Source organism: Primulina tabacum, chromosome 5 (assembly GCF_025594145.1).
Source record: "Primulina tabacum isolate GXHZ01 chromosome 5, ASM2559414v2, whole genome shotgun sequence".
In the NCBI taxonomy this organism is placed as follows: domain Eukaryota; kingdom Viridiplantae; phylum Streptophyta; class Magnoliopsida; order Lamiales; family Gesneriaceae; genus Primulina; species Primulina tabacum.
In genome coordinates this window covers 934159-961567 of record NC_134554.1, presented here as the reverse complement: position 1 = coordinate 961567, position 27409 = coordinate 934159, and the positions used below count along the sequence as shown (strand labels likewise).

Genomic DNA, 27409 nt, shown 5'->3' with positions numbered 1-27409 from the left:
TAATATATTTGTTTTTTTTGGTAATTTTATTTTTTTTCCCGATGTGATGCTAATGCGAGGCTTACTAGTATAATGTCTATCAACACTGTCAATGAAAAAGAGCTAAAATTATTAAAAACCAGAATATATACTCGCATGATAACTTAAAAGATCAAAATCGAAAAAAAAAACATATATTATCAAAAATGAAAATTCCTATAAAATTTAGGACATGTACATATAGAGTAATGGACGCATGTATTAAAAACTAAAGAGGATAATGATTAATACTCCAAAATTAAACAATATCCCGTAAGAACTGTATCCTGCAATCGTAATATTTTATTGCAAATTTGAAGTCAACGGAGTGATCCATTCCACCAAGAAACATCGTTTAATTAATTAAGTTACATTTAAGAATAATAATTATAATACTTAACTTATACTAGAAAAATCAGTTCATGACACGAACTTTCTTTGATGGGAGAAAAGCTTTAGCTTCCTATAAAACCCTCGAATTGGAACACGTAAAAATTTATTCGTACACTGTTGTCCCCATATTATGTCTCAAATGGCCTCCTGGTTGTCTTCTAGCAAAATCCAAGCTCCAACTTTTGGAAAATTGGTTACCATTCTTAGTATTGATGGTGGAGGCATTCGGGGGATCATTCCAGCCACGATTCTTGAATTTCTTGAATCTGAACTCCAGGTGAGATATTTTTTTTAGATGTCGCAAACACTACGTAATTTTAGATCGTAAACATATAACCGATTTTTTCTATTCAGAAAACCCAAACAAAAAAAAAGGGGGTGGGTAATCTTACTTGATCGAGGGTCTCCATCACAGACTGTTGGAGGAGGCTACTCCACGTATTTTTAACGATAAAATTATATTTTATAAAAAAAAACTACCAAAAAAATAATAATTATGCGAAGTAACCCCTCCCTCCAATAATTTGAATCTTGTTTAGTTATTTATTTTACCTGAAAAAATTTTTCCCCAGAAATTAGATGGTGAAGATGCTCGGATCGCAGACTACTTCGACGTTGTGGCCGGAACAAGCACGGGCGGACTTGTGACGGCCATGTTGACTGCACCTGATGCTAACAACCGGCCATTATATGCTGCTAAAGATATTGTTCCCTTTTACATAAAACATGGACCTATGATATTTCCACATAGAGGGTATTGAGTGCAGATAAATTATTTACACGTTGATAACTTTTTTAAAATCGTCTAAATTTGCTAGGGTTCTTGAATATATTTCTTTGATTCTTGCAGAGGTATCATAGGATCGGTGGAGAACGCAATGGTTCAACTTGGGAACCCCAAATACGATGGTAAGTATCTGCACAAGTTGATAAGGGACAATTTGGGTAAGACCCGGTTGCACGATACCTTAACAAACGTTGTCATTCCGACGTTTGACATCAAGAATTTGCAGCCCACTATATTCTCCTCCTTTGAGGTACTCTTTATTTAATCTTTTTTTTAATTACAACTTATTAGCGATTAATTTTAGTACCAATCAAAAATCGAAGAATTGGAAGATGGTTATAATTAATTAATTTGTCATATAATATAAATTCATGCAGACGAAAAATTCTCCAGCTTTGGATGCACTGTTATCTGATATATGCATCGGTACTTCTGCTGCACCAACTTATTTTCCGGCTCACTATTTCACTAACGATGATGGCTCTGGGAATTCTTCCGAGTTCAATCTAATTGATGGCGGTGTCGCTGCTAATAATCCGGTATAAATATATATGATAAGATGCCAACTAAAGAACGAGTCGAGTTCAAGTTATACTAAACATGTAAAATATTATGTTCGTTATGTAATGTAATAAATATCAACTTAATTTCCATAATGTTTCTTGCAGGCGCTGATTGCCGTCGGAGAGATAACGAAACAAGTATTCAGAAACGACCCCAATTTTTTCCCGATCAAACCAATGGATTACGGCAGACTGCTGGTGATCTCATTGAGCACGGGATCTGCAAAACAAGAACAGAAATTTACCGCAGAAATGGCTGCCAAATGGGGTCTGTTTGGATGGTTGATTCAAGGAAATTCAACCCCTATTTTAGATGTATTCAATCAAGCAAGTAAAGACATGGTGGATTATTTCTTGTCCATCGTCTTCCAGGCCCTTCATTCTGAAGATAATTACCTCCGGATTCAAGTAAGGCCCATAAACCCAACTTAAAATTCGTGTCATTTTTTTTTCATTTAAAAAAAAAAAAGAACTTGATTATTTTCTTAATACAGGATGAGTCATTAGTAGGGACGAATGCGTCGGTTGATGTTTCGACGAAGAAGAATCTTGATGAGCTTGCAAAGATTGGACAAAATTTGCTAAATGTTCCATGCTCTAGGGTTGATCTGCAAGCTGGAGTGTCAGAGCCTATAGTCAACGGAGGAACAAATAAGGATGCTTTGATAAAGTATGCACATAATAACATAGCTTTCAAAACTAGTCATCCTTGGCACAAGATGCATACAATTGCATTTTTAAGATAAAATACAATTATACGAATTTATTTTTATATAAACAGTAATAAACTGACAGAGTAAACTTTTCCCTCTCTAAATTTATGTTGAAGTTTTTATTAATTAATTTTGTTTTATTTTTATCATAAAAAGAAAATTATTTTTGGAAGGGTACTTTTTTTTATTAGAGAAGGTTTATTGGAATTTTTAGACCCATTAATAATATAAAATAGATACTTTGGGTATCTGTTAGTATTTGGAAACAAAAAAATTTAATTTATAATCATTTTGATTTAATAATTCTTTGTTAGGTTTGCAAAAATATTATCCGATGAACAAAAACTCCGAAGATCAAACTCACCGACGCAAAACAAGTCGGATACATGATTGTGGATTACGAAGGACGAGCAGCAACTGTGGATTTTATAATTTATTTTGTGTGTGTATTTCATTTATTTAGTTTAATTCTCTAAGGTATTATTTGATTTATTTTCATGTGATTTTAATTAGAATTTTTATTGTTGTGATTGTAAAACAATATTATCCATATACCCTATTTCATCGGGCAGATTTGCTAACCTCGCCCAGCCCCGTGAATACTCGACAATGAAAGCTAATGAGAAAGAATATATATATATATATATATATATATATATATATATATATATATATATAATACAACTACCATACTGTTTATTTAATTAAATTTGTACGTAGATTGGCTGGTTAACTGGGCATTTATTCATCCTTATTAAATTATATATAATTTTGGGGAAAAAATGTTTAATTCCTATGTCTGAACAAGTTGATAGAGTCCATATACGTTTAATTTGATTTATTATAATTGGGGTTTTATTATATAATTAAATTTTAAACATGCCTTAATTAAATAACTTGGCGTAATACTTGTCCACGACTATGATGAGCATGTCTTGATTAAATATTTTGGCATATTAGTCTTATCCACGACTATGATGAACATGTATTGATAACATAGAAGATAAAAAAAGCAAAGAAGCAACAGTAAAAGAAAAAAAATGTACTTTTTTTCCAATCTTCGTCCATTTGGTTCCAATTGTTGACGTGCCACTGAATATGACATAAAAAATTGTTGATGTTTCATATGTAACTTCAGCGATTTGAAAAAATAGAAGAAAATTAAAAGTTAGTGTATGAAAATTAAATTTTGAAAAATTAATGTTTCAAAATTGAACTAGTTAATGGATCAAAATTATTTCCTCTCAAAGAAAATGTTAGGCAGATATCATGATAAATCATCTCAACTTTTCCTCAGTCAATATGATTGAAACAAATGAGAATAACATATAACGCTATTGCTCACATAATTTCAAATAGGGTTCCAACTTCACACTTTTCATAATCGTCTTAAATTAATTTTAAAAAAAAAAGTCAAGCTTGGGAATTTTCGTCCGATATCGATCATCGCAATACAAGTTGTCTACATATATACTTCATTGTATTTAAAAGCATTTTATAGTTCAAGACTTGCTGTACTTTAGCTTTCGAGATAGCACGTGGTCTCTAAATAATCAAAAACTTAAAATTTTAAATTGGACTAATTAACTATATTATCGATTAGTATTAATATTTAATTTTTTTTCTGATTTTTCACAAATTATAGTATTTAGTGCATTAATTATGTAAACGCCTGCCAACATGTGTCACATGTGGGCACGAATATAAAATTTAGGACACAGTCATGCATGTAATAAAAAAATTAAAGAGGATAATGATGAATCTAAAATTCAAACACTAATATTCCTTAGCCATCTTAGGATGAGTTCGCGTTACCTATTATATATAACCTTAAATTTAATGACCCGTGTTTTGTCACATTATTGCTGTGACATTTGGAATATTATTTATGTATTGAAATATAAACATTTGGATACATGATTGGGATACTACGTACCCTAAGGTAGCGTCTCACAACCTCTCATGTTATCCTAATCTTTTATCGCAAGCAGATGATCCATTCCACCAAGAAACGTCGGTTTTAAATTACACTGAAGAATAATTAATACTTAGCAGTGCCTAATAGCTGACCAAAGCCAACAAATTATTTTTTTTAACAGAATTTATAAATTTAAATAATTGGCACGACGTTTGATTGATGTGTGGAAAGCATGTGCCAAAAAAAAATAATAAAAAAAAAATAAAAATAAAAAAAAATTTCGTGGTTCCTTGAATATTACAATAATAATAATCAATATTCATGGAGAATCCAGATTTCTTCCTATAAAAACGCTCGAGTTTCGTCCACCATTGCACAAAATAAAAATCAAGTCGTTCACGTAAGTTCTTCCATATTGTATCTCAAATGATCTCCTTGCTATCTTTCAATAAAATCCAACCTCCAGCTCTTGGAAAATTAGTGACTATTCTTAGTATCGACGGCGGAGGAATTCGGGGCATCATTCCCGCCACCATTCTTGACTTTCTCGAATCCGAACTCCAGGTATAATACTTCTAGCTATATTTAAGATTGTAAACGAATCGAGTTATTATGTTTTGAAAACAAGAAGAAAACATGTTTCAGCTCAATTTGAAGATAAGCATGAGGAGTTATCCAGTTGGAATTAGAGTTGACTTATTTTACTATGCACTCTTTTTCTTTGGTTTCAGTTCAAATTGTTGCAGTAGTATCTGTAGATTTAAAATAATTGTAAATAATATACACCCGATCGAGCACCAGAAAATAAAAAGGCCAATATCGAATGTGCCGAAATCACTAATTAACTTGCAAGTTTAAGACTTGCACTCCATCTTTAATACTTCATCAAGGACTGGTGGAGGCCACTCAATATATTTTGGATGTTAAAATCAAACTATATATTTAAATTATTTGAAAAATGTATAAAAAAAATTTCTTTTGGGATGGTATAGATTTCCTCCTACTTTCCCCATAAGCACCATCTTCGATAAAATTCAATTTTTTTTTAAAAATAACAATTGTATCAAACTGGAAAGTTTTTAATTAATCCCCAGAAACTGGACGGTAAAGGTGCTAGAATCGCGGATTACTTCGACATTGTGGCTGGAACGAGCACTGGTGGACTTGTGACGGCCATGTTAACGGCACCTGATGCCAACAATCGACCATTATATGCAGCTAAAGATATTGTTCCATTCTACCAAAAGCATGGATCTCATATATTTCCGAAAAAAGGGTACGCATAAATTTATATTCTACCGGCCGGATGTCTTCGGTTTTTAAAATTTTACATTTGATAGATTTTCATGATCATGAAATTAGGGGTTCTAAATATATTTATTTGATTCTTGCAGAGGTATCATAGGATCGGTGGAGAACGCAGTGGTTCAACTTGGGAACCCCAAATACGATGGGAAGTATCTGCACAAGTTGATAAGGGACAATTTGGGAAAGACCCGGTTGCACGATACCTTAACAAACGTTGTCATTCCGACGTTTGACATCAAGAATTTGCAGCCCACCATATTCTCCTCCTTTGAGGTCCTTGTTTAATTCCATCTCTTTCTGTTTTTTATTTGTTAGCGATCGCAAACTTTGGAGAGAATGGATATAACTATATCTGATTTTTATTTTTGTTAACTTATTTTTATAATTTGTTTGATTATTTATTCATCCCAAACGACTATTAAAATGCACGTCATTATATTATGAAAATTGATGCTGACTTCTTTCTTTTTTATTCATTAACTAGCATCAAGAAGGAATAAATTTTTTGTACTTGATCATTCAAGTTCATGTATTAATTAATATGTATTTTAAAAAATACAAATCTTAAAATTTGATTTTTTTTCCCAATTAACTTGTTCATTTTTTAGTTTTGGTCCGTTAAGTTTTCAAAATTTTGTTTTGCTACATTAACTTATAATTTTTTTACTACTTTGGTTCAATTTTCGGTTATTTTGGTCTAAAATTTAAAATTTATTGGACTAAAATCAAAATAGAACAAGTTAGTATGAAAAAAAAAAAAACTGTTTTCCCTAAATTTTAACATGCAGATCGAAATGATCCTTTTGAGTATAGATGCACATCACTTGGGATAAGAATTAGAGGTATCTTTAAAATCAGAGAATGTTTTACATCTCTCTCTCTTTTTTCCTCGAGCATTTTTTTATCCTGTACTTTTGAATATTAAAGGATGCCCAAGTGCATTTCACCCCATTATTTTATGTGTACATATATATCTAGACTAGAATAGTCCGTTATTTGATCAGTACTTTTGACCAAAAATCAAAGAATTGCTAAATATTTAACCATATTTTTGTCATATATAAATTCACGCAGACGAAGAATTCTCCAGCTTTGGATGCACTGTTATCTGATATATGCATCGGCACTTCTGCTGCACCAACTTATTTTCCGGCTCACTATTTCACCAACGATGATGGCGCTGGGAATTCTTCCGAGTTCAATCTAATTGATGGCGGTGTCGCTGCTAATAATCCGGTATAAATATAAACTTAAAAACGAGTTAAGTCGAGTCGAAGGTCAAGCTATAATAAACATGTAAAATATTATGTAATATAAATATGGACTTAATTTCCATAATGTTTCTTGTAGGCATTGATTGCCGTCGGAGAGATAACGAAACAAGTATACAGAAAAGACCCCAATTTTTTCCCGATGAAGCCCATGGATTGCAGCAAATTGCTGGTGGTCTCATTGAGCACTGGATCTGCAAAACAAGAACAGAAATATACAGCAGAAATGGCTGCCAGTTGGGGTCGGTTTGGGTGGTTGATTCAAGGACATTCAGCCCCAATTTTGGAAGTATTCACTCAAGCAAGCAAAGATATGGTGGATTATTTCTTGTCCATCGTCTTCCAATCCCGTCATTCCGAAGAAAATTACCTCCGGATTGAAGTAATTCCATGAAACCCGTCTTAAATTTCATATCATCAATTATTCTTATCCTTGGTGATCAGTTATTTTTGTCCAGTAGTTTTATCAATTTGCTATTTTGGTCTTCCGTCTTATCAAAATGACATGACTCTTTAGTTGGACACAATGCAACGTTGATTCGTTTTCAATATTTGTGGTCATGATACATATGGTGACCAAAACTCGATCGTTTTCTTAATACAGGATGATTCATTAGTTGGACCGAATGCATCGGTTGATGTTTCGACGAAGCAGAATCTTGACGAGCTTGCACAGATTGGACAAAAGTTGCTCAAGGGTTCAAGCTCTAGGGTTGATCTGCTAACCGGAGTGTCAGTGCCTGCAGTCAACGGAGGAACAAATGAGGATTCTTTGATAAAGTATGTTTCAAAACCCTAAATCTATTTCATTCTAATTCAAACAAATACGAATATTATAATTTTACATACAATAAATTTTTATGATTTTATTCGATAATTTTTCTCTAAATTAAATTTTTGTTTAATTTTTTTTCTCAGACATATACAACAGTTCAGCTAGTTTTAGGAAAAAGTTTTGGTGAATTTTAGAAGATAGAAATATAATATATTTTTAATGCTTGGTAGCACATATTTAATTAATGATTATCTTGTATAACACAATTTTTTTAAAAAAATAAAAAATTGTGTAGGTTTGCCAAAATATTGTCTGATGAACAGAAACTCCGACGATCAAACGCAGCTACTCAAAACAATTCGGATACTTGAGAGTGGATTATGCAGCGACCGGTAACCATGTGGATTAACTTTTGTGTTTGTATTTCATTGGTTTAGTTCTCCAAAAAATTGTTTAAAATTGAAATAAAATAAAAATTCTCGCAACTTATGTGTGTGTATTTCATTGGTTTAGTTCTCTAAAAAATTGTTGGAAATTGAGATAAAATTAAAATTACTTACATTATATATATATATATATATATATAAATATTACTGTTGCAAACTTACAAGTAAAACAATTACAAAAATAATCATAATAACCTGATAAATATATATGCTCTTCATGATTCTAATTGTTGATTTTGACTTGTAAAAATACTTATAATCGTGTCATGTAAATATTTTCAAACGTTATATTTGTATTTTTAAATCTCACGTCAATAATTAGATTGAAATAATCGAATATTAAAATTAGCAGACAAAAACCCAAATTTACAAAAACAGTGATTTAAAATTAAACAAATTTGTGAAATAAAATAACTATTTTCCATATTTTTAAACCCATATGATAGAAATTTTGCATTTTCTTTATTATTTTTTAATAATAATAAATAGCACAAGTCCTATTCTCAAATATATTAAATCATATATTTTCCACGTTGCTTCACCAATCTCCTCCTACTTCGATGATCTACTCATATTATAATAACGGATACCTAAGAAAAGTCGAAAATTAAATTGGACAACAATTACAAAAATGGATGGCGTGCATTAGCGGCACAAAAAGCTTCTGCACGGGGACCAGTGAGCTACACCTCTGCAAGAATTCTGAATAAAGCTGAATCACAACTTCGTACAGTCCATTTCTCAAAGCTTTATGCGCACACACATGCACAGAGAGAGCACAGGGGAATTGAAGGTTGGATGTTCTTGAGATTCGCTACTTAAGGAGAGATCTTTGAGAATCCGGAAGAGTTGTATCAAAAGACGGCTGGACCCTTTGTCTTCATGGGATTCGTGTAAAATAATCCACCGACAGTAACTCCATCAATCGATCGCATCGTTGAGGGAATATTCATTGGTGATGGAGCGTGGGTAAAAAGTGAAAAAAGAAAGAACGAAAAGAGACGTGGCATAAGGAAATATTTCTACTCGTTTGCTTGTAGCTTTGCTGCTGTTTGGCTCGAAGGTCGATGCATTTTCCTAAAGTGGTGTAGCTAAGAAAAGAGTGGAGGCATTTCTTACACCGCTGATACACTGAAAGTCCTGCAGGTGATGGGATTTTTGTTCTTTTCTCGTGGGTTTGTTTTGTTGTGTTTGGAATGGAGTTTTGTACGGTTTATTCTTGCTTTATGTTGGAAGAGGGATCGAAAGGTGGTGGAATAATATAAAGATTCATGCTTTGATTGTGTACCTACTTGGTTATTAGTGGTCGTTTTTTTCGTTGGCTCGTTGGTAAAATTATCTTTTTGTTGGGTGGTTAATTTTGAGATTGAAGAGTGTAATTTCCGGGAAGAAAATATGAAGTTTATGAAGTTGGGATCGAAACCTGATGCTTTCCAATCTGCAGGGAGCTATACAAGGTGTGAGTGTTGTTCGTATCGAACTTTTACCTTTCTCAAATATTTTTCTTTTAACCCTCTAAATTATCATATACTGCATGGCCCTTCTCCGTTGTAGAAAAGCTGACGCTTTTTAGCAAATATTATGAAATTGTTCAGATTTTTTTACTTGTATTATCAGTTTTAGTCCATTTTTGTCCGAAAATGATCCAACATTTTGAGAAGAAGTGTGAATTTTAATTTTTTGATTCCCTTGATTAAACTACCAAAAAAGAAAAGAGGCCACCCAATTTTCTTCCTACCACTGAATATATATCGTATGCCTGGCCTATAAATCATACCTTTTATTGTTTGTGGCGTGAAGAAAAATTTGTCTATTTCTGGTCCTTTTGATGGCTCTCATCTACTCTAGGAAACTATGCATATGCATTGCCAATATTGGTTTTCTTCCCTCATTTTCTATGCAGAAAAGAAGTAGGTAATTCTCCGTTAATGGAGATCTGGTAATATTGTTTCATAGGGTCAATCACAAACTTCAAGTTCTCGTGCAAAACTCAAGTTTACATACTACAACAACACTTAGTTAACCAAGTTTGCAGTTATACGCTTACTCAAATTGTTTACTGAAGTTTAATTACTTTTCCTTGAGTAAAATGACAATCAAGCTGCTATCGGCTGGCACACCGCCCTTAATATTGGCCCTTGAATCATAACACTAGACAAAATGGACATTCTAACTGATAAATCGTGTTCGGTGCATTCGCTTCTGCAGGCTTGTATCATCTGAATTGTTAACTGATGTTATTATAACTATTGGCGAAGTGAAGTTCCATCTCCATAAGGTGACTCTTTGAGACTATTTATTAACTGAAGCGAGTTACAACTTCCACGCGATTAAGTTCATTTTCTGAATTCCTCTTAATTTTTTGTATGGGTGATAATTACATTTACCCTTACAACTCTGTTTTATGACCTGTTTCACTAGATGAGATATTGTACTTTTAATGCGCCTTTACAGTTTCCCCTCTTGTCTAAGAGCCACAAATTGCGAAAACTGGTATCGAAATCCAAATATGAGATCCCCGATGAAATTCAGTTGGTCGAATTTCCTGGTGGGCCTAAAGCTTTTGAAATCTGTGCGAAGTTCTGTTATGGGATGGTGGTGACTTTGAACCCCTACAATGTTGTGGCTGCATTTTGTGCGGCAGAGTATCTAGAGATGACTGAGGATATTGATCTAGGCAACCTCGTTTTCAAGATCGATGTATTTCTCAACTCCTGCATTTTACAGAGCTGGAAAGATTCTATTATTGTTTTACAGACTACTAAAACTCTTCTTCCATGGTCTGAAAGTCTGAAGATCGTTGTAGCTAGGTGTATAGATTCTACTGCATCTAAAACCTCAGCGGATCCTTCAACAATCACTTGGTCTTACACATACAACCGAAAAATGGCAGTGTCAGACAAGATGGTTCCAAGCGTTGTGAAATTCCCCCAAAAAATAGAATTTGTTCCTAGAGATTGGTGGGTTGAAGATATATGCGAGTTGGACGTTGATTTCTTCAAACAAGTTATAGTGATGATAAAATCAAAAGGTAGAATGGAGGGAGTTTTAATTGGTGAGGCGTTGAGGACGTATATGGCTAGATGGTTGCCAGATTCTTTAGACACTTTGGTATCTCAAGACCATGTCCTGAAGAATAAGTCTTTGGTGGAAACCATAATTTGCTTGTTGCTTTCTGACAAGGGAATTAGCTGTTCTTGTAGTTTCTTGTTTAAGTTACTTAAAGTTGCTTCTTTGATCGGGTCTGATGATTTGGTGGTGGTAGATCTGGTGAGAAGAGTTGCTTTTAAGTTGGACGAGGCTAATGTTAGCGATCTTTTGATTCCTGCAAGGTCTCCACAACCTACCACCTATGATATAGATCTTGTTCAACATCTTGTGGAACAATTTATGACAAATGGAAAACAAATAAGCAAGAATAACAAAAATGATGGTGACTTTGTTTTAGAACACGGATCTTGGTTAACAGTTGCAAAACTAATTGATGGTTACCTTGCTGAAGTTGCTTGTGACCCGAATCTCCATGTCCTAAATTTCATCAAATTATCTCGGTCAATACCTGAGTCAGCAAGACCAATTCACGATGAATTGTATGCTGCCATTAACATCTATTTGAAGGTATCCCTGTTCTTCAGTATGCATCATTAATTGTGTTTATACTCTCTTTTCCTGATTACTCTTGAACCACTCCGAAAGAATTTATTGGAAAGGTTTTGCTGCATGTTTATTTCTTGACTCCAATAGAAGGCGATTCCCATGCAAGTATTTATGATAAGTTAGAAATCAAAGAATATGATGTTTATTTGATATGATTTTATGGTCATTTCCTTTCAGAAACTTTATTTTCAATATATTTTCACTTTGTATATGGCGGGATAGTAGTCTTCTAAGTTGAGAGGGACTAGTAGTATGTTTTAGTACTCTGGGCATTGTGTCGTGGATGTTGATGATATATTTGTGGTTGAAAGTTAGAATTGTACTGAGCTATTAACATGATCAAGATTGGCTAATTGTTTCGCAGGAGCACCTGAGTCTGTCAAAAGCCGAGAAAAAGAACTTGTGTGGGCTTATGGATGCCAAGAAACTGACTCGAAACGCGGTCATGCACGCAGCACAAAACAACCAGCTACCACTTCGGGTAATCATTCAAATCCTATTTTTCGAACAGGCTATAGCAGCAGCCGGTACTAACATCCAGAGCCAACGAAAAACCGAAGGCAATTGGACAAAAATAACCATAGGTACTCGCAGATCCCTCAGAGAAGAAAAGGATGGCTTGACGGTTAGAGAAGAGGACCATACCAAGAATGGAAATTTGAAGAGAAAAGGCAGCAAGAATACTAGAGGATTTGCGGGACAGCAGCTGCCATCTCGTTCAAGGAGGTTCTTTGACAAACTGTGGATCATGGGTAAAGGGCTCGGAAACAGAGACGTTAAGAGCTTGGAGACGTCAGCGAGTTCGCAGAGCCCAATCTCAATGATCCAAGGGGAGACCAAGTCCTATGGTTTATCTTCAAGACACAGGAGATACTCAGTTTCTTAGAGCATCAATAGAAAAGTTTAGAACGCAGGATCTGAGTAGATTAAGGTTTGGTCTGAACAAAGTTGATGTGGTTATTTATTGTTTTCTGTTGCAGGAAACTCAAAATTCTTGGAATTCTTGTCCTGATGTGTAATTTATGGGGTGTTTTCATCAATTTTATTTATTTATTGTGAATGAAATGAGATTACAAGATTTCAACTAATGGGATGATTAATCACATTCAATGACCAATTAATTGACCACCAGACCGTTGGTCTTCCTTTTTAATGGTTAACAACGAACAACCTTCATCTACCCCAAATCCCATTTCTTGAAACCCTTAATTTTTTATGGAATTGAAACTCGGGGGGATTAATTGGAAAGATGGATAATTTTACAGCTGGGTCAAAATAAATAAACAGCTAGCTGAATTCACCATGATGATTTAATGTATAGTACACATTTGAGAAAGCCAGATTTCACAATTACACATTATCTTAACATCTACCACGCCAAAGCTTAACCAATATAGTAGTACTTGTACAGGGAACCGCCTCATCTCCTCTGGAAATTAAATGTTTTGATGGCATAGGCAAAAATTACGGTGAAAAGTACCACGAACCCGAGAAGTATAGCCGCAACTGGTCCAAGCATGCTGTGTTTGAACCCGAAGTAACGGTCCAAGAATTGTTCCACCGTTTCGTTTGTGCCTTCAAGTGTATCCTGAACTTGTCCAAATTGCGACACTATGAAGCCATACAAGGTGTAGGCCACGGGTGTTAGCCAGTAGTACCATCTCCACCATACAGGTATTCTCTGTCACAAGAAATAATACATTCTCTTGTTAGTGTTTTGTGTCTATAGACACCAGAAGTTAACAACGCATGGTTGTTGGAGAACTTACTGGTCGTGGGACAATAAATCCGGAGAAAAGGTTCCAAAGTCCGTAGAAGAAAGAAGAAACAACCGCAGCTACGTTGTGATTAGGCGTGACAGCCACAGCCATCATGCCATACAATACAAAGTACAAAAGTGAGAAGAACATGAAATATAAAAACCAGAAAAATTTCGCCACGGTCCAGTCGAATTTCATCATGGAGTAGACGATGAGACTGTACACCAATGATTGTACGAAAACATATGGGATTTCGATGAGAAACTGCAATGGAATGGAAGAGCTTTGTTAGGGAATCTCAGCATCAAAGGTTGCAAAATTCATGAATCTTTTGCTGGTATTTACCTGTGAGAAAGCGTATGGTAAAGCTGAATACATTCCGGCTGCTTTTTCTCGGTAAAAGACCGTTCGCTCGACAGCCACGACAGGCTGAGCTGTCGAGGCGTATTGGAATCCCAGAAAGAGGATAGCAGCATACATAGAACCCATGGCATTGAATAGATCTTGTTGAGTTTTCCTGAGAAACACGACATCATCTCAATAATATTAATAGGAATGAAATAGAAGATGTTGTAGACCTGTTAAGAAGTTTGTTTCAATTTTCTTCGGGATTACCATTTAGAGCCAAGCTTCCAAAACATTGTCCCGAATATAAGGGCAATGCAGACTGTGAACAAAAATCTCACTGCTGTATAAGGAGGATTCCGCCAGTACGACCAGTGTTGTTTCCACAGGCAAGCTACACATTGCATGAGGAAAGATTGGGAGTATTGGTTAGGGAAATACAAATCTTTCGTGCCGGGACGAGGGACACTTAACTCCTTGATCGCGGCTTTATTCCTCCTGTGGAATTTTCTTAAACTCGTGAGATTATTAGAATATAGAACTTTACAAGAATGAAAAGTTTATTTTATTTTCTTCCAAGGAATGAGGGGATAATACTAACCCATATAGTTCTGATTTTTTGTAGTGTTCAGCAAAATCGATCCCCAAAAGCAGTTCTTGTGCTGAAGTGGAGACTTCCAACATCCAGGTTGCGGGATTGATACCGTCTTTAATCTTCTGTACTCCTTCCACTCCTTCAAAGTACTTGATCAAATGGGATGAGTGGTGTCCCAATGGTCCAACATATATATCTTGCCCTCCCCGTTTCATCAAAAATAGCTGCAAAATTGTGTCATTTTAGTGAGTCATTTCATAACCAAATTTTATACATCTGTTTGAACTTCGATTCAGCTTACCTCATCAAATGCTTCAAATATATCTATGCTAGGCTGATGGATGGTGCATACTACAGTTCTTCCAGTGTTAACGGTATTCCTGACAGTTCTCATCACAATTGCAGCGGCTCTAGCATCAAGTCCTGACGTTGGTTCATCCATGAAGATGATAGATGGGTTTGCTACAAGTTCCACTGCTATTGTAAGCCTCTTTCGCTGCTCGGTCGAGAGACCACTGATCCCAGGCAATCCAACCAACGCTCCTCTCAGAGGCGTAAGTTCGACAAGTTCCATTACCTCTTCAATGAACATCTGTAAGCAAATGAGGAAGTTGTTTACTCGGAGAATCTTAGGACACAAATAGTTTCCATACATAAAATCATGTCTGGGTGTACTAACCTTCCTGGTCTTTGCATCAACATCTGGAGGCAACCTTAACCAAGCTGAGAAAATAAGGGACTCGTGAACAGTGACATTTGGTGAATGAATGTCGTTCTGCTCACAATATCCAGAAATCCTAGCAAATGTTGCCTGGTTCTTCGGATACCCTGAGATCGTAATAGTTCCCTCGATGTATCCTCCTGTTTTTCTTCCAGCTAACACATCCATCAAGGTTGTTTTACCGGCTCCACTAACACCCATCAAAGCTGTAAGAACACCTGGCCGGAAAGTGCCGCTTACACCCTTCAAGAGCTCCAATCTATCTTCAGTGGCACCTTGAGCTTTCATTTCCTGCAAAAAATCGAGTACTGAATGAAAAACTTATACATGTTTAAGAAACAAATGACACATTTGGAATAAGCATGAAGAGATTGTTTTTTGAAGCAAAAACATACTGCTGGCATGTCAACTGAGTATCTAATGTCATCAAAAGTGAGGGAATGAGGCTCGAATGGCAGAATCATTCCTCTTTTCCGGTTCTCATTGGCTACATCTGCATCTTCTCTGACAGACGAGGATCCAGAAGAGACACTTCTACGCTTACTAGCAGCACCAGGAGCTGAAACTTGGTTAACTAAGCCACCCTGTTGGACATCTTCACTTTCTTCAGGCAACACAGCTCTAGGCTTATCAAATGCTGCAAAATTTTTGGACTGTATTAATTGCTGAATGTTAAAAATAAAGAGCTTGAAAGAATTCAGTGTAGAAACACCTACAGTCCAGGAACGTTAGTGCCAGAATATAGAGAGCGTTGAACAGAAAGACGAATCCAAATGTAACTCCCAACCCTATCCAATACCAGTATGGATATGGAAAAAACCCTCGGGACTTCAACACTGTTTCTCCCAATTTGACTCCATTTACCAACTATAAAATGATAAATTCTGCATTAGTTTGGTGTTAACATATGTGTATACATATAAACACGAAAAATAATCTAAACTTGAAATGGACAATCCATTGGCTTACTTTGCTCCAACTGTGCCCTGTGAATTCGTTGACAAGAATCGCGTTTTGCGTGTACATCAATGGTGATGACCAATAACCCCATATCCACCATGGTTTCACGTCATCTGCCATCATAATATGTGATAAGTTGTCAGAGTATTCCAAGAGCTCGAGCCCACGAGAGGTGGACTAACAGTAGTTTGTTTTTTAACAATCGTCTTTTGGAAGAAAAAAAATCGGAATCCGTTATCAACATTTCATACCTCGTGACAGCACAAAGCCACCTAATGCAAAAAGCATGAGCAATGCAAACAGGCCGAATGTGTTCGCAATAACCATAGTCCGTCCCAATGCTCCAATAAGTCTGAACAACGCTCCTGCTGTCTGGTGCAAAGTCAGGAGTAACATGTATTGCTTGAACAATCTGCAATAAAAGAATTCTTGGTCAATAATATTTTGAAGAAAACTGATGCATAAGTTGTTCTAAGGAACGACATGCATACCTTCCTACGTTAGGATCGAATCCGATGATGTAGTAGGAGAAAAAGGTCCATATGGCCACTTCAACGAAGGTGATTGGAATTTTTAGGATCCAAGATGGAATAGCATATGCCCATGCCGGGAAGAAGGACATATTCCTTTGCTTGTAGAATACAGGAAGCTTGTAAATCGTCATAGCAAGCTCGGACAATCCATTGAACAATGTAAGAATCACAGCGAAAAATAGAGCACCGATATATATGGAACCATCATCGACAGTATCTTTGTGCATCTTGACTCGTAGGAAGACAGTCGTGGCAATCAATGCCAGCGTAATTAGCTGCAACCAAATATAAAAAAAAATTTACTGTTAGCAATATGCATTCGACTTGACAAATGTATGTATAGGAGGAGTTCTGCGTGTAAGCGCATGCCTGGAAAAGCTTGAAGTAATAGACAAATGCATTTCTTTTCATCAACAAATATTCTCTATCTTTGCAGGCTTTCAGGAGTTCTTTCTGTCCAACACCGTACTTGTCTTTACTCAGAGCAGCTGGATGGCTTTTGCTCTTATCGTACGGGATCGCTAGCTCATCCCCTAGTCTTTGTCCGTCGGCATATGATTGGAACGCCTCGACGAATTCACTCACTGTGATGAACCGGTAAGGCTCATCCTTACGTGCCCAATATTGCTTCTGGTCTTTTTTCGACGTCACCTGTGTATTGTGATTTGAACCTCTCATCAGAACAAATGCAACACAATATCTTTAAAAGGTTGTTATCTTTATCATCTTCCTGCTTACCTCTTGCAAGAAATCGGCAACTCCTTTCCTCCTGGGGCACTTGAAACCCATGGATTCGAAGAAACCGACCACGTTTTCTCTCGGGCCATGATATACAATCCGGCCATCGGACAAGAGGACAATGTCATCGAAAAGATTGTAAGTCTCCGGTGCTGGCTGCAAGAGGGAAATGAACGCAGTTCCCTTCATAATGCGCACATACTGTCGAAGCATATTGACAATCTGGTAAGTCGTGGAACTGTCCAGTCCTGTCGATATTTCGTCCATGAAAAGTGCTTTTGCTGGTCCAACAAGCATTTCACCTGTCGCATTTTGTTTTTGTTTTTTTATAGAAAAAACTTCAGTTTCTATAAAAATGTATTCACTACACTCAGTACAAGCTGAACTTGAAAACTTTGATCTTCGAAATATGTTAGCAAGTTTCAATTACCGGTTGTAACACGTTTTCGTTGTCCCCCGGAAATTCCCCTTATCATCTCATCCCCGACCATGGTATCGGCGCAAATGTCGAGACCCAAAACCTTGAGAATATAATCTGTGACGACATTAGCTTCGTCTCCTTCAGTTGCCGCTGCCTGCACCATGTTTGTTTCGTAAATATTCCCGGTCAACATAGAATAAAATAAAAAAAGGATGATTATTAAAAAGTCGAACCCGTGTGAGTTAAAATTCAAATTATAGACTTTGATAGATATAAATATATTACAAGTTGTTATGAAAACAATTTTTATATCATACGATATCTATCAATTTAAAAAATATAAGTAAATATGTATTTTTTAAAAAATATATTCTTTTATTAAATCTCGGAGCCCCGCAAATCATGCGGTGTTGCTAGATTTCGATGAATAAAATATAATTAATAACTTATCCGATAGAAATTATTTAATTTTAGGAATAGTTTGGTAAAATACACTACAATTTAATTGCCTCAATTTATAAATGTTTTTTATAAAATCTATGCTAGTAGGTAGAAATTAAAATCAAATAAATATTTTTATTTATTTTTATATATTGTATAATATGATAATTATATAAATGAATTCGTGATAATTATATAAATATCAATAAAATTATTAGTATCACTCGATTAATCTTAAAATTGATATTTGATTAGACTCACAAAATCAAGGGCTCAATTATCATATTATATAATATATAAAATTAGGTAAAAATAAATAAATCATGCAAGCACTATCGACGTATGAACAGATAAAAAAATATGAACTCAATCAACAACTTTGAAATTATAAAATTTATTATGATAAGGTTAATTTTGTCATTACAATCTAATATATAAATGTAATCACTTTTATATATCATATGTACCAAATTATGACGCTCTCTTGCAATATACAAAGCACAAAAGTCTAAGTTTCTTGAAAGCTTAAACTTTTCTGGGTGGACAACTCACCACATCATTTATTCACAGAATAATATAATAAATTAAAAAAACGCGAGTGGGTCCCGCCAATGGGACTTTATTTTTTCACCTTCATGTAGATATCGATATCTGGGTCAGGCTTGATATTTGCTGCTTTCTCCCTCCTTGACAATTCCGCCAACATTTCTGTTTCAAGAATTATAAAAATTTTATTCTAAAAACAGAAAAGAATTAGAAAAATTTAAATTAATATTTTCTTTTCAATAACCCTAATTTTTTTTAATGTAATTTCGATGTTATTACCGTATCGATCGCCTACTCCTTGGCATCGAGCAGAGAATGCTAAGGTTTCTCTTACTGTCATTTCTCCGATGTGCAAATCAGTCTGGCTGATGTATGCTGCGGTTCTTTGCGGTACAAATTCATTCAGTCCATGTCCATTATAGGTCACATTTCCAGAAACCTGAATATATTTTCAGTTTCTCAATATATATATCGCATATGGTTGATTATTATATATATATAAATAAATAAGATTTATAAGATGCTGACTTTTAGAGTTGGATCAAGCTTTCCGGCCAAAGCCAACAGAAGGGATGTCTTTCCTGAACTTGGAGGGCCTAAAAGTAGCGTCATTCTGCAGAAAACATTCATGAAAAATGGCTATCCGACAAAATTTACTAAATTTCTTGGCTTAATTTTAGTCTTAAATTACCTGCAAGGTTTGATGATTCCGCTGACATCCTTAAGTATGGTGAAAGGCTTCTTTCCACTCGGGAGCAAATGGACAGTGTTCAAAACTCCCTTAAAAAAATAAAATCATAAATTTAGATACCAAATCTCTTTTCAGCAAAATATATATACATATATATATGTTATATGTAATTATGGTATTATATAGTTTTTCTTACCTCCACCATATTGATAATGAAGTTTAGAAAAGTGGGCAAAGACCTGCTCTGGCTAAAGGCTTGTGCATCGATATTCAGATGATCATATCTCACTTCAATCGCGGGCAAATCAATCCCAACTCTGCAGCAACACATGATTCGAAACAAGAAAATCAGCAACCAGACGCACGAGTTCATTACGCTTAAAACACAATAAAAAGCAAAACAAGGCAGTACCTATCAATCCTGTTCCGGAGCTTCAGCAAGAACTTCTCGTTATCTTCTTCCACGGTATTCACCAGCCTCTCGACCAAGTTCCTTTTGTCATGGAATCCAAGATCACCAACGTCGATTTCATTCGCGCCTTTCGATCCGAACAGGAGCCCTTTTCTCAGACGATCAAAAGTGGGCAGTTTCTCAAGCGCAGCCCATTTCAAGGCCTCTTCGTCATCCTCTTCACGCGAGGATCGAGAGAAAACTTCGATACCCGTATTCCGCCATAGATTGGAGCTGTTAGCTCTTCCACTCGCTCTTAAACTTCCACTTGCTTTGTACAGATCACCGGGATCCATTTCTTGAGCCTGTCAGCGGCAGAAGTATATGTTGCTCGGAGATTCTCACTCTTTATGGGTTCGAAATTCTTTTGCTGCTACAGTTTTCTGAGCATTGAAACCAAGTCTTTTCTTGGTGTTCTTGAAATGAAAAAGAAAGGGAGACAATGTGCACTAGATTTAATATTTCTTTATATATATGAGTGGGAGTAGTTTCTCCAAATCGGATCCTTTTTAAAAACAAAAAATTATCAATGAATCATGAATGCATCTTGAGAAGCTTCGGGGAAGTGTTCAAGTTCGCCAACCTAATTTGACTGGAGGAATTTTTATATTATTACAGTTATTCAGCGGTCAATATTTGCAATTATTCTATATTCACATATTATTATTATTGATTGACACATTTTCGGAATCTCGATATTTTCTTCTACAATATTCAATTTTTAAATCGGAAGTCATCTCATGATTTTCATTAAAAAAAACAAAGAAGTAGCTTTATATATAACTCCGAACGTTAACTACAAAAAAGTACCATAAATTCATTTAGCATATCTCTTATCAGACCTCTCAATTATCTTCATATTTACAATAATAAATAATATTTTTTCATGAATGAGCCAAATAAATTTATATCTCACAAAATTGACTCATGATATCGTTTACAAAAGTTTTTATGAAATTCTATTAGCATGCATGTGATATTTACTGATAAAAATATATTAACTGAAAATATTTTAAATATTTGTTGAAATCGAATTTTTCCTCCATATATTAATATATAAGTTATTATTAATTTAACCAAAAATTATAAATAAAAAAAATATGTTCGTTTACTTTATGTTATTATCATTTGAAACGAGCCTTTTTAATAAAGTAATCAGTTAGGCATAGGTCTCTAGTGAGATGGTCTCACGAATTTTTATACGTGAGACTGATCAATCCTACTGATATTCACTGTAAAAAATAATAATCAATTATACCGATATTCACTATAAAAAGTAATACTCTTAGCATAAAAAATAATATTTTTTCATAAATGACCCAAATAAGAGATCTATTTCATAAAATACGACTCGTGAAACCGACCGTCTAACATAAATTTTTGCCATCAATTATAATGCGTCTATGAATATTATCTTTTATTCTTTAATAAAAAAGGTTCCAAAAATTTACCGGCTCGTATGTAAATTACAATATATAGAAGACTATTTTTTTTAAAAAAAAAAAAAAAACATTGTGCATGTACATGACCATCGGAAATGGAGGCGACAAATACAGCCCACATCTCTCTCAGCCGTAGCATATGAACAACACGTAAACATTCGACAAGCTGGCAGCTATGCATTCTTGATTGGCGACTCTAAAAAATATAGAAAGAAAATCTAAAATTACAATTTTAGTTCGATTTATTTTGAATTTTAGTTATGTAATTAATTTATATTTGATTTTAATATAATAGCTTCAATTTTTTATTTTTATTTTTTTAGGTTTTATTCTTGTTATATAAGCCATATAGAAATATATCAGTGTCAAATAAATAATATTGATATATTTAATTGTTTCGGGTGAAAATTACAAAAACAAAAAAATCCAAGTGAGTTGATGAAACCTTAACATTAACAAATTATATAACTAGACTTAAACATAGACTAAGTTGCATGATTAAAATTAAGATTTTCTTCTTGTAAATTATTCGGCCAACCCCATTTCTCACATATTTGACCAAATATTTATATAATTTCCTTCATTTACATAGAAATTAAAGTTTAATCAAATCTTGATGTTTATCACGCTTGTTACTAAAAAAAACTTTAAATTATATGATAATTTTTATTTATTGTGATAGATAAAACCAACTTTTATCTCCCCCACAAAATTAAACCTAGAGATATATATTACTTCCATCTTGATGGGAAATTTTTGATGATATTATATCTGAATTGATCCGTTGTTTGCATCGTGAGTTGGAGCCTGAGGCCACTTGGAAAACTAGTCAAAATACAATTGAGATTTGATTATAATCTTTGAAGAAAGACAAATTAATATTCAACCCCTTTTGGGTTATATGAATTAAATATAAAAAACAATTTCTGGGTCATTACTACTCCAACAAAATGGAGAAGGTACTTTCGTGTCCCAACTGGTTATTAGGAGAAAACTGTATTTAGCCGTGCACTTGTTATCGCCACATTAGAAATATGACTAAAACTTGTCCATACAAAATAAAAAAAAATACAAAGAGACAAACATGCGCGACCAAATTTTGCAATTTTCCTAAGTTAATATTTGTGAGAGTTATTTCAAAATTTTATTTTGAAATGAAATATATCGTAGTTGTCAATATATAAATTCGCCCATACTTAATAGTCTAACCAAATATGGTTTAAAATGAGATTGTTTTATCCACCAATTAAAAAATTGATATGAAGCATATACATGAAACAAAATTCATTTTGATTTTGAATATTTTTTAACATGAAAATCAGTTTTATCTCTAGAATTTTAAATCAAGAACTTTTAAGATACCTTTTTTTTTTAACCATTCACTCCTATAGTTAATTTGTTCCATATAATGTTGACGTTGTGTTGTTTTGACTTTTGACTTTTGACTTTTGACCCGGCTATAGGATGTGTTCGTTTAGAAGACATGTGTGGATGAAATTTGCACTAATCGAGACGCTTATTTTTAATTAATTCAGAGTCATGCGGCCCACACATAGGGAGAAAAAGAATAAATTAATGGCTCCCTTCTAGAAGGATATAATCTTGAAATACACAATAAATGCATAAAAAACTATCATTGCTTAATTAATGGAATACTATTAATCCATAGCGATGTTGTGTTTAAATTGTTGACTAGAAATGGTAAAAATTTTGTTTTTTAATTAATTTAATATATATAAATGTGTATATATTTATTTATTTTTTCGCAAACATGATTGTAGACTTCGAATATGGGCAAACTCCTTTGAATTCCAGTAATGTGAAAAATAGTTACACAGCACGTGATAAAAAAAAGGGTCAAATTTAGGCTTTTATTTTAGTTGATGGGATGTCAACTTGGCATGACCGGTATCGCTAAAAAAAAAAATTTACAGACAAGGGACAAGGTGAAATAGAAGGATTAAGCAGAAAACTTTCAGACAAGACAACCAGAGCACAGGAACATACTGAAGATTCAAAAAGTAGGGATCTCCATCATTATTCTTTTTACATTTTGGTTCGATATTAAACGTGGGGTTTGTGAAACATCATTTTGGTGCAGAGAAATTTTCTGCAACGAGACTGCGTTATTTTGCCTAATTGGCTCAACCCCAATTCTTCTGCGTCAAAGGGGGAGCTCGCTCCTATTTTTTTGTTTTTTTATTATAAATATTTTTATTAAAGATTATAAATATTATTTAAATAATAATATATTATTTATTTTATTATTTTAATAATTAGATATCTAATCATAAAAATTAAAGAATAATAATTATTGATTTTTAAAATATTTATTTATATTAATTTTTAATAATTAAAAAATAATTTGATTTATAATTTATAAATAATATAATTCAAGACAAATACAAAAATTTAATATAATATTACAATTCATAATTAAAAATATATTAAATAAAAGAAAATAATTATATATGTAAAATAAAAAGAATACTGTGACGGCATAAGATTTGAATAAAATGGATTGGAGATGAATTTGTTGTATTTAATGTAGAAATCGCACTTATTTTAGTGTAAAATTTGCACAAAAATAGATTTTGTGGTCGAAGATAGCTTTAAATTCAATGTTCTGATTCAGTCCCATAGACAGGCTCTTCTGCATGCTGAGAAATGAGCCTCACGGTGTCCTTCCACCAAGAAAGCTCAGCTTCTTTAAGCTCAAGCTGGTGACTAAGCTCAGTTATCTCTTCTTGTTGCCTTGCTTCCAACACTTGATGCAATCTTCTCTCAAGTTCGAATGGATCAATGCCGCAGAATTGATCTTGATTGCACATCATCAATTGATAAGGCTGCTTCCCAATGTCTTCAAAGCTTGAGGTGAGGCTCATTTCAGGTGCACTATCCTCTACATTTCTCTGTTACAACATATCACAGCTTCAAATATTTTGACGATTGGTAGCTTTATCATGAAAGCAAAAAAATGGAATGATTCCATGTAGTGATGGTGCTACGATTCCTACTCAAGAGACAAAACTAACACACTGAAGACTTAGGTAGTGAAATTACACTCTAATCAACAGTTTATATGGGGAGGAGGGTTATCGCCCCATCCCCTCGTCACAGATTCCAAGATATTGTTATCTTTAGGCTTGAACCAACAAATAAGAAAGGATGATCCAAAAAATTAATAAACTAAAATATAATCTGGCAGGCTTACTCTATATAATAATATTTAGCTCGAGCATCTTAATCCAACTTAAACATTGGCCACATTATCAAAGGCGTTGTTTTAGGCCAAATCAAGGAATAAAGTACGACATAGCAAACAATAGTAGTTTTTATCTGATTGCCCATTTCAACGTGGAGTATCAATAAAAACACCAAAAGAAGCAAGCCTAAAGACTGGTTTATCAAATGTGTCCTCTCAAATGTCAATGACACAAAAGTTCTTTAAGTCAACGTGGGACTACAAAATATGATCTCATGAACATTCATACTTGGTCTAAATTAAAGGAATACCTCTTAATGTTTGGACCTGTACGTGTTATCTTGTGAACAATTAAATGCATACCTCTGAATGCTGATGCTTTGAGTATTTTGAAGGGATTTCTGTGTCGATCTGGAGTTGCATACGATCTAATTCAGCCTCAAGTTCATCTTCAATTTGATCCAGTCCTCTACTATTTTCTCGTATATTTTGACCACTGCTGATATTTACTTCGGGGCTTTCAAAATTGTGGAAAGATAAGTACTGGCTACAAACGGTTTTTTCAACATATGATATTTCCTGGATATCATTAGGGTTAGGGAAAGATGGAGCCATCATAGAATCAGAGCAATGCTCCTTTTCTTGATTATTTTGAAATTCAGTTCTGAAACTTTGAAACAAAATCTGCATTTGTCTCTGCAAATTCACCATTTTGTTCAGCTCATTTCTACTAGCAGCAATCAGAAACATAAGACCAAATCCAACTCCAAGATTGAAAGAGGCCTCTTTCTCAATTTCTTCTGTGTAATCAAATGAAAATATTTAGTACTGATTTCCAGTCAACAATGATCAATTGGCTGTTCTATTCGCAAAGAAGGACCCAGGATATGCGGACTGGGTGGAAAATCTCTATGTCTAATCATTTAAAAAATGTACGCAAATGAAATATTTGAAGAAATGAAAAATAACAATAGCTCTGTGCGTGAGTTTGGCTTTTCGAGTTCACTTAACAGTTGTCAAAATTAGACTGCAAGCAAGCAACTCTAGATAGCTAGTTCTAACTCGTCCTCTCTTAAATGCATTTTTTTCTGTAAAAAAAATACTTCATTTGCTCTATATATTCAAGTGAATAACATGTTTTTGAATACCAAATGAGATGGTAATCTTATTTAAAAAGGTACATTCTCCTCGAATTTGAATGGCGCATTTCAATGAATTACAAATTGAAGTGTAATTATGGTCAGAGTACAGAAATTTCATGATGCAAAACAACTGTGAAGCAATGAACAAAATTAAAGTTGTATAATAATCAGAAAATTAAATTATTTAACGAATAAAACAGTTTGATCATATCAAAATTATTTCTAAACATGAAAGAGTAGACCGCATACAAGTTCAATGTGAATATCAATAAAAAAAAAAGGTCTACTCGCTTAAACTGAAATCACCTGAACTTTTGGGTGCAAAAGAAGGAGGTGACCATCCAAAATCCATCGAACCATTCACCCGCCTCCTGTTAACGCCAAAATTTCCCCCGATCTTCGGCATTTCCCAATTTTTCCCCATTTCATTTTTATCACCCCTGGAATTTCTTCCATTCAACCATCGAGACAAAATCAATCGAGGTGAAATACAAGAAGCGAAGCTCCGGCAACTCCGAACTCTTCTCTTTCTGCATCGCCGATCCATGTCCGCCACGACTGTGCCATCATCCATCATTTTGGGACAATCTGAAACTTGACTGAAGCCATTGTGCTCTTATATAGCCAAAAAACAACTGTGGCTGAATCAAGAATTCAATGAAATGGATCGAAAATTAAATATTCGTTCCCACATTCCATTAGTGCAGAGAGAGAATCGGGAAATGGTTTGGTGATTGATCAGAGTGCAGTTCACGGGTTGAGAGAGACAGGGTTCAACTTTTTTTAGCGTTTCTCCAGATTAGTATTTATTGTGGCATCTATTCAATCTAAAGCAAAATCCAAAAGTTAGTGGGCTTTGAATGCGAAAATTGAAACATTGTTTTGATCAATGTTTTTATAACAGGACGGGAGATCAAATTGATGTCTTAAAATTAGTAGTTCGATCGATCGGATCAAAACACCAGTCCAACTGGTTTTTGATCAGTTTGACCGATTTTGATCATTTGACAAATGAAACGATTTTTTGGTCGATGTTCTGACTATATCGTGATCGATTCTAGACCGATCCAGTTTTGAAAACATTGATTTTGATCATATTTAATTATGGGAGAACGGTCGACTCGTGAGCACTTAAATTGTTATGTTTTATAAAATATCTGAATTACATCGTTTTTCTTCATTACAGTTTTATTAAAGTGACGTGGTTGAGTCGGTTTAAATATTTGAGTTTATATCAATTATTATTTTTTTAGAAAGAGACGAACAATCTATCAAATACTAAACTTTATATATTTTTCGAAAAATACGTGCAACAAAAATTTGAAGATTTTTCAATGTGACTTTGACGTGAGCTTCCACTCAGACTATAATGAGCAAATCATGATCGAATGGGATTGAATGTGACGTTTGCGTCAATTGTAGATTTAAATAGAATTATCTCCATTTATTTAGATATATGTTGGTGAATATGGTCCCGATATTTATTCATTCACTTCATACACGTGATTGAATTGTCCATTGCAAATTAGCTTTACCAAATAAAATAAATAATTTGCCAAAGTTTAAAGA

General features: G+C 34.2%; 5 protein-coding genes across 13 annotated transcripts in view; 2 read left to right on the top strand and 3 right to left on the bottom strand.

Annotated features, from left to right (window-relative positions):
• The window catches only part of LOC142545217 (transmembrane 9 superfamily member 9-like), a 97191-nt gene that overhangs the window by 9178 nt on the left and 60604 nt on the right, over nucleotides 1-27409 (bottom strand). The gene's annotated exons all lie outside the window — the stretch shown is intronic.
• On the top strand, nucleotides 453-8298 carry LOC142545216 (patatin-like protein 2). 3 transcript variants are annotated; one of them, XM_075652256.1, is made up of 7 exons: nucleotides 453-688; nucleotides 984-1165; nucleotides 1262-1448; nucleotides 1576-1737; nucleotides 1867-2169; nucleotides 2256-2431; nucleotides 8042-8298. In XM_075652256.1, exons 1-7 carry the CDS (start codon nucleotides 542-544, stop codon nucleotides 8115-8117), a joined length of 1233 nt encoding a protein of 410 aa, XP_075508371.1. In that variant the 5' UTR covers nucleotides 453-541; the 3' UTR covers nucleotides 8118-8298. The 3 variants fall into 3 exon arrangements, with proteins under 3 accessions (XP_075508371.1, XP_075508369.1, XP_075508372.1); XM_075652254.1 differs by lacking the exon at nucleotides 8042-8298 and adding an exon at nucleotides 2789-3033; XM_075652257.1 differs by lacking the exons at nucleotides 453-688; nucleotides 984-1165; nucleotides 1262-1448; ... (1 more) ...; nucleotides 1867-2169; nucleotides 2256-2431 and adding exons at nucleotides 4706-4956; nucleotides 5487-5668; nucleotides 5787-5973; ... (1 more) ...; nucleotides 7051-7353; nucleotides 7576-7751 and having other exon boundaries at nucleotides 8042-8256.
• On the top strand, nucleotides 8776-13428 carry LOC142545214 (phototropic-responsive NPH3 family protein NPY1-like). Of its 6 annotated transcripts, none has more exons than XM_075652249.1 (5): nucleotides 8776-9338; nucleotides 9565-9649; nucleotides 10401-10470; nucleotides 10647-11810; nucleotides 12214-13428. In XM_075652249.1, the coding sequence occupies exons 2-5, from the start codon at nucleotides 9588-9590 to the stop codon at nucleotides 12733-12735; spliced, it is 1818 nt and encodes a 605-aa protein (XP_075508364.1). In that variant the 5' UTR covers nucleotides 8776-9338; nucleotides 9565-9587; the 3' UTR covers nucleotides 12736-13428. The 6 variants fall into 6 exon arrangements, with proteins under 6 accessions (XP_075508364.1, XP_075508363.1, XP_075508367.1 ...); XM_075652248.1 differs by having other exon boundaries at nucleotides 9558-9649; XM_075652252.1 differs by lacking the exon at nucleotides 9565-9649 and having other exon boundaries at nucleotides 8778-9338.
• On the bottom strand, nucleotides 13120-20572 carry LOC142545213 (pleiotropic drug resistance protein 1-like). 2 transcript variants are annotated; one of them, XM_075652247.1, is made up of 21 exons: nucleotides 20013-20568; nucleotides 19797-19917; nucleotides 19601-19689; nucleotides 19438-19522; nucleotides 19189-19348; nucleotides 18995-19071; nucleotides 17932-18076; nucleotides 17502-17803; nucleotides 17133-17414; nucleotides 16722-17038; nucleotides 16482-16642; nucleotides 16240-16343; nucleotides 15987-16137; nucleotides 15666-15907; nucleotides 15229-15561; nucleotides 14851-15141; nucleotides 14556-14773; nucleotides 14225-14452; nucleotides 13955-14126; nucleotides 13619-13873; nucleotides 13120-13530 (listed from the first exon to the last, which is right to left on the bottom strand). In XM_075652247.1, exons 1-21 carry the CDS (start codon nucleotides 20345-20347, stop codon nucleotides 13270-13272), a joined length of 4329 nt encoding a protein of 1442 aa, XP_075508362.1. In that variant the 5' UTR covers nucleotides 20348-20568; the 3' UTR covers nucleotides 13120-13269. The 2 variants fall into 2 exon arrangements, with proteins under 2 accessions (XP_075508362.1, XP_075508361.1); XM_075652246.1 differs by having other exon boundaries at nucleotides 14851-15561; nucleotides 20013-20572.
• Nucleotides 24037-26648, bottom strand: LOC142545219 (protein POLAR LOCALIZATION DURING ASYMMETRIC DIVISION AND REDISTRIBUTION-like). Its single transcript, XM_075652261.1, has 4 exons — nucleotides 26533-26648; nucleotides 26147-26428; nucleotides 25062-25498; nucleotides 24037-24405 (listed from the first exon to the last, which is right to left on the bottom strand). The coding sequence occupies exons 1-4, from the start codon at nucleotides 26537-26539 to the stop codon at nucleotides 24112-24114; spliced, it is 1020 nt and encodes a 339-aa protein (XP_075508376.1). The 5' UTR covers nucleotides 26540-26648; the 3' UTR covers nucleotides 24037-24111.